Below are 12,259 nucleotides of genomic sequence, written 5' to 3' on the forward strand. Positions count from 1 at the left end.
TTCTCCCAGAGCTTTGTGCCTCTCCCCTTGGTGTGCATGCATCCCACCCAACCTCTGCTGAGCCAAGGACTGTATCACCATCCTCCTCCACTCTCCACCAGCAGTGAGAGGAGCTCAGGGCAGCTACCCATACCGCTTAGGTGCTTCAATTAAGTGCCTATAACTGGGTGGGATAAGTCCTGCCTGGGTAAGTGTTTTCCTCACAGCGTAGATGCAAAGGGTTACACACCCATTGCTGCTTGTCAGCATCCCATGGGAGCCAACCTGCAGTGGCTGGGGTTCTTCTGCCCCTCCATCAGAAAGTTACCTGCTGCACCGCAGAAAGCATCTCCTGAGGGTACAAGAGAACTAATGTGCCAGAAGAGACAGGCATAAATCCACATCTGGCGTGTTTTCCCAGCTGCTGTTTTAAATAGGTTACATGTAGCTAGGTTATGTCACTTTTTTTTCTGCTTTTATATATAAACCCTCTGGTAATAACTGCCTGTCCATACCGAGCACTGCCCAGCCATGTGATGAAGTCCCAGCAAGAAGAATATCTTTTAAAGCTTCATTGCTTCTTTTCCCTACCAGCTTTTTTTCCTACCCATTCCCTTGGCTTGGGGTATCCCATGAAATCCCTGCACATCCAGGGAGCAGCCAGATCCCTAATTCCATCAGCAAGGTCTGGAGAAGCATGTCCTGGGGTTGCGCACGTGGTCAACCTGCCTGTCCTCCTGCAACCTAAGGGATTTAGCCTGGGGTTTCTGCCTGCCCCTGTCAAAATACACAGGGATGTCTTTGCATGCTCCAGAGAAGTGGGGGAAAAAAGGGTCAGCAGCTCCCATACTTAGCAGAGGGTGAATATCTGTCACTGTTCCCACCGGCAGAGGCAGGGCAGCTACCAGGTGAGCAGCCTCCCGGAGCACAATGCCCCAGCCCTGATGGAGCTGGTGCGGGAGAAGGAGGAGAGGATCCTGGCCCTGGAAGCCGACATGACCAAGTGGGAACAGAAGTACCTGGAGGAGAGTACAATCAGGCACTTTGCCATGAATGCCGTGGCCACAGCTGCGACGGAGAGGTAAGATGGCCCTGCTGCAAGCAAGCGGCTCTCTTCACTATGGAAAGCATGGGGGGATAATAAGGAATGGATATTTTCTTAAGGCTGGATTTTGTTTGCCTTTCCCTGCTGAGTCGCACCGCCAGGGTTAATGCATCTCTCCATGGTGTCATGCCAGTGAGATACAGGTTAAGACAGGATTTACCCTTCTGACCAGGTCTAAAAGTTTATCAAATCCAGGCACCAGACTCAAGCAGTGGCCTCAACGGTAAAGCCTCGGGCTGCTGAATTACACAGCATAGGTAAGGCAGCTCCCCCCCACCGCACTGATGGAGCGAGCAGGGACTGTTGATATATGGCTGCATCCATCCCCCTGTCTGCAACGTGGTTGTTTAACCTAGTTTTAAAACCCTGTAATGAGGGAAGTTTTGTGGCCTAAGTCCCCTCTTTCACTGCTTCATTAAGCTTGAAATTAAAAAGGTTCTCCTGATAGTTAAGCTAAACCTCTTTACTGCAACTTACCTCAACTGATTCTTGTCCTTCCCAGGTGTACACAATGAACAACAGATCACTGTTGATGTTGTAAGAGCCTTGTAAATATTGGAAGACAGATACCCCTTTGGTATCTTCCCTGGCCTGAACTAACTTACTTCCTTCAGCCATTCCTCACATGTCCTAGTGTAAACCCCTTCCTATTCCCATTACATTTGTCTGGACATCTGTGTCAAAGCATGGTGCCCAAAAGCACACAAGGCACTGCAGCGAGGCTTTCCAGTGATGAGGAGGATGGGATAATTAACTTCTTGCCCCAGTTTCTTAGAAGCCAAATCCCCTGAAAACATCCTAAAATGAGATTTCCCTTTGAAATGCGGTTAAGCGCGTGACTCAGGATGATCCTTTTCTTTTGCACTCCAGTCTAGGCAGCATTTCCAGTGCTATTTTTCAAATTCCAAAGCGTACAATTTGGTTTCTTGTTTGCGATGTAGCGTTGCTGACTTGGGACCATTTCACCGGTGAATGAGTCCCTTTGATGTCTGACCCTGTCCTTCAGAATGGTTGTTAGCCCCATAGGGGTTGCCCACGATTTCAGCATGCTCTCTCTTCCATCAGCCCGGTTAATTAATGATGTTAATGACTAAACCAAAGCCAAGAGTAGCCTGCAGCAAGATGACCCATTGCCAGATAGCCATCCACTTGGCAGGCAACCATTGCTAGCTTGATCTTTGAATGTGGGTGGGTTTGGGGTTTTCTTTGCAAGTGCCAATCTCACCTGCAAAAGCCACCCTCGCGGTCTCAGGAGCCTGACTCACTGTGTTGAACCGCTTTGCCAGGGATGCCTCGGCCCCGAGCCACTCACGCAACGGCAGCTACGGTGAGAGCGCGCTGGAGGTGCGAGGCTGGCAGGAGGAGGAGGAGATTGTGCAAGCCAACCGGCGCTGCCAGGACATGGAGTACACGTAAGGGGCCGTCATGCTGTACCTGCTTGTCGTGGTGTTTGGGCTGGGTTCAGATAAACCAGGATGCCCTTCTGTTCCTTCATGCATGCCTGGAAAGGATGGGCTTAGCTTCACTTAGTTTTGCTCTTCAGCATTAAAACAGGGATTAAAGAGTTGCTGTCGTTAGATAATGTCCTCCCTACCTTCCTGTTAGACCTCCTCTGTGCCAAAAACTACCTTCTTACAAAGCAGAGGCTGTTTCACTATTTAAAGTAGGTTGGCATGCCTGGAAGCTGAATGCTTGTTTAATCTCGGTGAAAATCCCCCTCTGGAAACAAGAGCATCTGGTTGTAAAAGCTGAAGTTGTAATCCCACTCCTACGTAATCAGCAGCACGAGGGCTTGCCTTTGCCTCGCTCTTCACTCCTTGCCTGCTTACTGCTCTTTCTAGATACGCTAAAGTTTCCCGCATCCAAGTTGTGTGATGGTCACATTGGCATTTAGGAACAAACCTGCAAAATTTAGCACCATGAGCACCGCTAAAAAAGATGCATTTACAAGTAGTAGAAGATATAAAATAAACTTTACTGGGCACAGGCAGTCAGCAAGAGTAATGTTCATTGTTGCAGATACTTCTCCATTTTCAGCACACAACTGGATATGTGGCCATGTAGTTCAATGAGCATTAGACCTGGGCAGTATTTTTAATCCATAATTTTTTCCTGGTGAAAAATGGCCTTTTGATGAGTAAAAATCCCTTGAGAAAGTTTGTGTATTCCTCTAGGTTTTTACTGAAAAACTATTTAAAATCTGTTCTTCAATGCTGGCTTCCCTACAAAAACACTGGTCTGCAGACACTTTTATAAAAAGGTATATTTGTTGCTTGTGGAAAATATCAGTGACTGTTTTTACTGGGTTTGGTTTTTGTTTTCCACTCACAGATGGAAGCTAATTCTGCCTCCAGTGAGTTTTGCTATTGGCTTCATTAAAGATAGATTAGGATCTTGTGGTTTCATTGCAAATTAGACATCTGATTATGAAGACTAATGCCAACATGAAGTTACTAGCTATCTCCCTTGTACATATAGGTTTTCCAGATGTGGCATTTTAGCTTTCACTGCTTCACAAAATGCAGCTGCATTGGACTATATATTGTACATCACAGTCAAGCTATAGTCATCTGGCTGTCATATTGTACATGTACAATTATTTTTTTTTTAAATGTGGTTTGCAGTCTTTCGGTATGATTTGGTGTTAATCATTACTGGAGAAAAGTCTCAGATAATCCTATTTTTTTGTGATTTGAAAGTCTTCAGGGTCTGTATGAGAGAAGTAGTGAGCTTTGCTCGGCTCTACACACCGTGTGCTGATTGTTTCTGCAACGGTGAGGGAGAAGCAAGAGCCCAGCCCAGCTGTTAGAGAAACCGAAGGGAACCTTTCCACTCACTTCAGCAGGTCTTTACTCCAGCTGACGACAGACTGGAACCATGGGGTTAACTCAGACTGCCAAAGGAGGGTTTCCAGATGTGGCCCCGATGTATTATGGTGGTGGAATTTGCCTGTGTGTTTGTGTTCTGGTGAAGGTAGCAATCTGCAGCCTGGTCAAGATACTGCCCTCTTGCTCCTGCTGGGTTGGTAAAGCCACGGCAATAGATGGATTCAGTTAACCTTGCAGAAAGGAGTTCCCAGTTTTGGCTTAATAGCTAGAAACGCTGCCTATTTGAAGTGCATGGTTATCCTCAGAGGAACTGGTGGGAGCTGCCTTGTCCGAGCCACTGAAAACCAGAGGGGACAGAGCAGCAGGGCACGTACGCGGGCACCCATCCTGCTGCCCCAGGGTGGGGAGACCTGCCCATATAAAGCCTTTTTTCGTTCCTGTAAGCACAGCATTCATATTTTGGCAGAATAAAGAATCTCCATGCCAAAATAATTGAGAAGGATGCCATGATCAAGGTCCTTCAGCAACGGTCACGGAAGGACCCTGGGAAAGCCGACAGCGCCAGCCTGCGACCGGCTCGGTCTGTCCCCTCCATCGCTGCTGCTACGGGCGTGCATTCGCGCCAGACCTCGCTCACCAGCAACCAGATAGCTGAGGAGAAGAAGGAAGAGAAGATCTGGAAGGGAAGCATAGGTGAGCTCAGTTTTTGGTTAAGCTTTGGCTCATCCATCACTTTGTCCTAATCCTTCTGCTTGAGCTGAGCAGAAGTGCCTCGGCCACAGGACACGTTGCCCCGATGGCTCCTTTCCAGAGCACTTGCCATGGGCTGCGATGTGACTGACCTCCCTGTGTTTTCAGGGCTGCTCTTGGGGAAGGAGCACCACGACCACCCATCGGGCCCCTCACTGCCTCCTCCGCTGCCCTCCTTGTCCTGCATGCCCGTCCCAGTGCCGGCGGCCTCCCACGCGAAGACAGGCAGCAAAGACAGCAGCACCCAGACAGACAAAAGCGCTGAGCTCTTCTGGCCCGCCACAGCCTCCTTCCCCGGCCGTGGACGGCTGGGTACCACTCCGTCGCACAGCCCGGCCCCACGGCCCCCGGGGACGCGAGTGGCCGGCGAGAAACTGGGTGAGCTCTGCCGGATTCCCGCATCGGTGTGAAATGTCAGCACCCCCAGGGCTGTTAGCAGAGCCCCAGAGACAACCCAGTATTGATGGAGTGGGGTGATGCCTTCACAATTTGTAAGGTGGTGAGGAGGTTTCTTCAGGGAAACTAAAATCATAGGGAGAGAACTTTCCAAGGCTGCCTGGTCTGGCTTTGCAGAGCTTTGTGCTTGGCAGCTTCTGTAAAGCTCCACTAACCTGTGGCAGGCAGAGTTTCCAACAAATGCAATTGTTCATGCTGCCAAAGATAGAATTATAGAGCTTCACACCTTGAAAACACCACACCTGCTCACATACTCAGACTCTTCTCTTTTTTTCAACTTAAACCATGGTTAGTGAAAGCACCATTTTCTCCCTAATTTTTAAAGGAAACGTGGGGGGGAAATAGTAAGGAGAAGGTGGAGGGGGTTTTCTTGGGAGGGAGGTTAAAGAAATACAATTTTAATTATTTTTTAAAGGTGGAAACTGCTGGTTTGCAGCCCTAGCAAGGGAGACATTTATTCTACACACATTATTTTGAAAAGGCCTGTTTCCTGCACATTCTTCTCGTCTCAAAAGCAAACCTTCCCTCTAAAAACATGCCATGTATCATTAATAGGGCTGAATATCACTGGTTCCTTGAAACTCTGGATTACTGTGTTTTGGGCAGTCCAGGTTGGAATTTATTTCCAGGTACTCTTAAAAAAGCTTCTCAATCTTTTCCTGCTTGTAAGAAACTAAAAGTCCTTCTCCCTGAATTTGACTGTCAAGAACTATTATGATGAAGATAAACACCTAACAACACCTATCATATATTGTGACAATTGGCCATATACATTCTCTTAGACCATCCCACTGGCACAAAGAAATACATTTTAGATTAAACCACCTACCTGATTATTTGTGTACTGCCTTCATGATGTTTTAAACTCCTAAATTTTGTACCTGATGCAGAATAGGAGTATACATGTGGAGAGCTACTGTGGATCAGATGACAAGTAATAACTTGCTAAAGTGATGTAGACCTTTCACAAATGCCTGTTTCTCTCTAGGGCCACCGCTAGAGAGGTACTTTGGTCTGTATCTCTTAAATACCGTCTTTGTGCCTGCCCTTGGGGTCTGTGCACACTGACACACCGGCTATCACTGTGCGGGGAATTTAGCATTACATGTTCTCAGCCTCCTGATCAAATTTGGCTTTCATTATGTAGGACATACAGTTAAGACATGCCTCACCGTCATCCCTCCAAAAATGGGTTTATATTTGCTTCGAACAATTTGCTGTTGAATTTGAGCTGAAGACCAGCTTTCCCTTCTTTCCATTGCAGAGAACTCCAGCCACGGGAAGCCGCCTGACAGCAAAGGCAGAGTGAGCAGCTTGCTCCACAAGCCCGAGTTTCCAGATACGGACATGATGGAAGTCCTCATCTGAGCAGAGGACGGCATCTCTGGGGTTTTGTGTGCATACAGCCAGGTCCAAGATGGTCCTCGGTGTGCCAACCTTAAAAACTAACCCTGAGAGTTTGAAGAAAGATAAAGTTTGTGCCCGAAACGAAGCTTGAGTCTGATATGTTGAGACTTTGGACCAGGCAAGAAGTCAGGAGTGCTGAAGAGGAGCGTTGAAATGAACGTCTGGGATTTTCTGAGCAGAAAGGGGTATTGAAAACGGAAGGTGGCGTGAGAAGGGGATCATTGAGGGAAAAGGAAACTGCATTTTCTGGTGTAAACAGAAGGTAGCGAAGTTACAGACTGGGTGCACACTGCTGCTCTGTTTTCCTGCCTCTCTGCAGCTGGGACAGGGAGCGAAATCCTGGCTCTTTTTTAAGTGAGAGGGAGTTTCTGAACAACCCAGGAGAAACTTGCATCTTCCTCAGTATCAACTCATTTCTCAAAAGTATTCACTGCTTAATTTTGGTGAATAATTGGTCCATAGCTGTACACGGCAGGTTCTTGTAAGTATTTGTTTGAAGTGGTGTGGTGTGGTTTTCCTGGGCAGGCAGGTCAGGTGCCTCTTTCCTGGCTGGACAAGTGTTGCTCTTGGAGCTGGATTTACAGTGCAAATATTCGTGTCTTGCAACCTCAGAGCTTGCTGAGACTTCTTTTTTTGGTAGGAGCAGTTGTTGGCTGGAATTCCCATGGAGGATGAACCTAGAGGGGGGGAGGAGGACCCCGCTGAAGCAATCCCTTTTGTAACGATGGGAAGGGAAGGTTTCAGGAGGGAAAGTCGGGGGAGGATCGCAGCAGCTCCCCAAAGGGCTGTGCACTGCAGAGCTTCGTTCAGAGGGGGGTTGCGCGGGTGTGTTTTCAGTGGAGTTAAGCTGGGTTTGCATGTGAGATCAGAAGATGCCTTTTATCATGCACCGGTTCATAGTAGTGGAAGAATCAGTGTGTTTGTGGTAAGAACAGGATTTTTCCTTATTTTCAATGCCTACAGCCAAATCCTACCTTCCTTGAGCATACAAACCTGCCGTTCAAGCTGATGTGCGACTGGGCATTAAGGGGTGTAGGATCAGGTCAGGAAGGGTTTAACTGCAAAGCAGTACATGAGGATCATCTGTTTTCTCTGCTGACCTGCAGTTTCTTTCAGCCTTGTTTTACCCAGAATGGAACATTTCTCATTTTCAGCTTAGTCCCTGATTTCTGTAAGAGGTGGCAACTGTCTGTAAGACAGCCAACTCACCAGCTGTGTTAATCGTGGCATACCATTTGCTTCGTGCATTGCACATGCTGATAGGGAAATTTTCCTCTGTGAGGTATTTTTGTATTGGATTTGTGGTTCCTGAACCTTGTGGTGGACCGTAATGACACTAAGAAGAACTTACCTTTGGGAAAAAGGGTGATGGGATTTTATGTGAAGCTGCCTAGAGTGGAAAAGTGGGAAGTAATCGTGTGCTCAGGGCTGTCTCAAGGTCACCCCTTCCTGTAGGTATTGAATTGGAGCCCTTGATTGTGAAAACACCAGGCACTTTAAATTCTGCTTTTGCTGAAAACTGAAGTCCTTGCAACCTCAAAGCCTTCAGGGGCCAGAGCCTTGCGCTCAGTACTGCCTGGCTGATACCTTTTTTGTTAAAAAACAAAATTGCTATGTTAAATCTATGCACTTATTTTTGCGTGTACATAGAATTAGACATATGTTGGTGTCACCCTCTTTCTGATTTTTGCACTTGTTAAACAAAGTAGTGATAGGTAGGTTGTGTGTTTCAAGTATTAGCAGCTTTGCATTGTGAAACCAAATGTGTAAAACCCTTGGAAGATGTTACGCAGCTTAATATATGCCTTGTAAAATAATCTTATTTTTTTCTTTAAAGTTAATTTAAATGTTGTAAGTGTTTGCATAAAGCTGGGTCTGTGTGTGGCCCACCTCCGTGGCCCTCCCTCAAGTGTCTGTGGTAGGAATGGGGCAGGAGGAAGACAAAGCAAGGGAATACAAGTAAAACTATGGTGAATATTTCATTTCATCATTTTTCTCCAAGAAATAAGGATACCCAGGTGCTTGGAAGTCCCTAAGCATCTTATTACCAGCTGTATTATTTCTTTTGATTAAACTGTTGAAGTTGTGTACAGGCAGACAGCTAGGCATCCAGCAGAAACAGTGTTGGATCAGCGTGCGTGATGTGGCTTTCAATTATGTTTGGTAGTAGTTCAGCTCAGCTTCTCCAAGTCAGCTAGAGTACTGCACTCCTCCTCCTCCTCCCCATGGAGACCACAGTCCTGCCAGTTTCTGGTATCCAAAGGTGTGTTCACAATTGATGCTGCCCCAGATTCATGGTCACATATGGGAAACCGTTCGTTAGAGGCTACGGTGTAGGAGACAGTTCAAATAAACCCAAAGGTTCATTCTCCTTAATTGTGTTGAACCCAAGAGATGTTAGTTTTCCTGGAGGGAAGGTCTGGAGGACCGGTGGGTCTCCCCCCAGCCTGAGCACTAGCAGGACTTGCTTGGAGTACTACTGCCATATATCAGCCCCTCTCAGCAGAGGGGCGCAACTCCATTTGTGCTGGTTTTCCCAGCTCTTTGAACTGTTTTGTGTTTTGGGAAACTGTGCTGTAGCCATTCCAGGTGATGTTGGTAACTAGTTGTAAAATACTGTCATTTTTTATTGTCGTTGGTTGTATAGAGAAGTTGGTGTACAGTGTTGTACAGCTGGAGGGTTATTTGTACATACGGGAGAAAATGAAGAACGTTTTGTGTCACCCACAGCAAATACTGATATTGTTGGTCAGCCAAAGATTTCTTATTCTTTGCTGTTTAAACTTGTGCCTTAATATTGTATATAATAAATGTATAAACATGTTTATTTTCTCACTTTTCCAGTGTGAATATATTCAGTCCCCAAGAAGAAAGGACTTTTTTAACAATTCACTAAGCTTTGCACACAACGTGCTAAGACTAAGAAGTGATACCTCGGAGACTTTAAGGTTGCATCTTCTCTGTTTTTCATAGCTGTTAATGAACGGCCCCACAGCAGGTGCCACCGGTAGGTGTATGTGGGCACGAAATCAGTGGGTCTGCAAAGCAGAGGATCAAACTGAGAGCTTTGCCAAGCAAGAAGAGCAGGATTTTAGGGAGATCATCTTCACCTGCAGGAAATGGGGGTGGAAACTTAATAAGACACTTCGGTGAAGATCTGAAGATCCTTTAGCCCTACATTCCTGCTAAGCAGAGCACTCCCACTGATTTGTTGTTGTTGTTGTCGTTGTTCTTGAGGGTCTGGGGCTTCTTTATTTGACAGGTGTTGGATCAGTGTGAGTGAGATACCTAAATACCTTGTGGATCTAGATGTTCTTGGATTACTGTAACATCCTCAGTAAGGAATAAAGATCAGATCCCATTTCAAGCTGTTGTGCGGGCAAGGGGAATGCTCTGGCCCAGTGAAAATATTGCTCGTATGTTTGCTTATGCAACTGAAATAAACAGGGGGAGGGGAGCAAAAGTTACCCAAGTGTCTGGCTTTGAGTAAGGGAGGTTTGCTCAGCAGGCTCTCACATGGTCTTAAAAGCGTCTGTTAGAAAATTCCTGAATCAGGTCCCAGGGAGCTGCAGGCATGAAAGGCATGAAAGCCATTAAGGGCATCTCTCTCCTATGGGTTCTCCTCTGCCTGTCCCAACCTCCTCTCTCCAAATCCTCGCACGCATTAAAAAAACAACCTGCCCTGGGCAGGAGTGTGTCAGCAAAGATCCAGGGGTTTTGCAGAAACTTGAGCAGCTGTTTGCTTCACCCACATCCTGGCACCTCGTGTTCCCTGTGCGAGCACAGGTCAGCCTGACCCATCTGATTACTCCATCTTCAAGACATGGCAGCTGGAAGTATTTGTAGTGCCCTGACTCTTTACCACCAAGAGCAAAAATTTGGTGATTGCTGAGATTGTGGCTTTTCAACTTTCTTCAAGTCAAGATTTGACAGTAAAATTTGGGGCTTAGCTTGGTTTTTCAAGGCCATGGGAGAAAAGAAACTAACAGACACCAAACCAGTATTAGGATGGGAAAAGCCTCATGGCCAGCTGTGTTCAGGTATAACAAGGAGGGGTTTTATCCCATTTTTGGGTTGTGTCTTCACCATGATGCTCCAGCCAAAAAATGAAGCCATCATTGTAACGCTGTCTCGAGGTTAAGTACATTTAGCCTGTTAACCTCAAGAAAAAACATGCAAAGAAGCAAACTTCCAGAGTCAATTTGTTTAAACATTAAAATCCCTGATTACTGCATACTCCCAAAAGTAAGTACTGGGCGGTGGTGTCCTTACTTGCCATATATAGGGAGAGAGCTCAGAAGAGCTAAAAATATTAACAAAATTGCCATTTAGAAGCATTCAAAAATCACGAGTCAAGTCCCACCCAAAATGACAAGACCTTTTCAGGATTCACTTGGATTCAGTGCACTATACAGCTGCGACGTCTCTTCTCCTCTGGTTTGTTACCATGTTCAGGGCTGTCTCCTCCATACATCGTAGAGGAGCAAACATACGAACAGCAGTGACGTGCGTTCTTGGGGAAAAGCTGTGATTTCTCACATCATTAAATACCTCTTTGGGCCGGACTTAAGGCATGCTGCAGTGAAACATGCGCAGAGTGCAGACATCCATCGCTGGCAGGAAGGATGCTGCCAGGTGTCTGCTTGCCATCGGGATCCCCAGTCTGGGGTCTGGATGCAACCCAAAAAACTGGGCTGGGTCTGAGCATCCTGCTGTGTTCCTGGACCACCCTTAGTCACGTTTTTGGGTACCCTGTGGCAGATGAGCTGCTCACCCAGAAAGCAGACAGCATGGGGGTGGGAGAGCCCTGGTAGGTCAGTGGTACGTGGTGGGGTCTGTGCTGGGCTGCCCTGCCTGGCTGTCAGCCTGCAGTGATGGGGGCTTGAGAGATAACTGCATGTGGACCCAAACCCCCATCTTCTTACAGGTCTGCAGCTCTTACTACAGAGATCATGGAAATGTGGGAAACACTCCTCCTCACCCCCATGGTGCAAGAGTGCTGTTCAAACGACAGCCTGGGGGGGGGAAAGCAAAGTGCAGGGATGTGCCTCAGGCCAGTGCTGAGCTGCATCCCATGCTGGCACTGCACTAAATGTGCTGAGCGTGGACCCACCCCTTGAATCCCAGCACTAAAACTGGTGGACACAGTGGTCCCACAAGCCTGAAGGTAATAACCTCCTCTCTCTGCAGACCAAAGCAAATGGGGAAAACAGGGCGCAATGTGCAGAAGTGCGATACCCGCCTGAAAGCTGGGTAAAACACGAGCAGCTGTCATCGTCCCCGCTGTGATTAATGTTCATCCAGACCTTAAGCTGCGGCTTCACAGCCTTGTAAAACCAACCAAGAGTGCCCGGCATTCCTGAGCTATAAAAGGCCCAGGAATTCATTGACTCGAGTATGAAAGACCACAAGCTATTTTCTTTCATACCGACCACTTCAGCTTTAGATGAATAAAATATCCGTGCACATATTTTCCAGAGTAACCCTGCGTGGCCCTGCTGCAGCCTGGACCTCGGTCCTTTGCCAGCGCCCTCCACTTTGATGAAAAACAGGGCAGCGATGAGAGATGAGACCCAGGTCCACATTGGCCCCCCCATCTTGTGGGGGGCTGAGGACCCACAGCAAAGCTCAGTGCTGGATGGGAGCTTGCGTTTTCCCGGGTACCACTTGGAGAGGCAGCGATGGAGCTATCAGCAAGGTAAAAGTTGGAGAATGGCAGTGCCACCACCTCTCT

At 47.2% G+C, this 12,259-nt stretch overlaps 1 protein-coding gene across 5 annotated transcripts in view; it reads left to right on the plus strand.

The window, feature by feature from the left end:
- Positions 1-9,357, plus strand: part of AMOTL1 (angiomotin like 1) — a 90,067-nt gene extending 80,710 nt beyond the window's left edge. For all 5 annotated transcript variants that reach the window (XM_052812608.1, XM_052812610.1, XM_052812609.1 and 2 more), the window contains 5 exons: positions 870-1,060; positions 2,371-2,496; positions 4,379-4,605; positions 4,771-5,040; positions 6,383-9,357. In XM_052812608.1, coding sequence (XP_052668568.1) covers positions 870-1,060; positions 2,371-2,496; positions 4,379-4,605; positions 4,771-5,040; positions 6,383-6,486 — 918 coding nt within the window. In that variant the 3' untranslated portion in view covers positions 6,487-9,357. The remainder of the gene's footprint in view (positions 1-869; positions 1,061-2,370; positions 2,497-4,378; positions 4,606-4,770; positions 5,041-6,382) is intronic.
- The last annotated feature ends 2,902 nt before the right edge of the window (positions 9,358-12,259 follow it).

The sequence above is a fragment of the Harpia harpyja genome, chromosome 17 (genome assembly GCF_026419915.1).
Source record: "Harpia harpyja isolate bHarHar1 chromosome 17, bHarHar1 primary haplotype, whole genome shotgun sequence".
NCBI lineage: Eukaryota > Metazoa > Chordata > Aves > Accipitriformes > Accipitridae > Harpia > Harpia harpyja.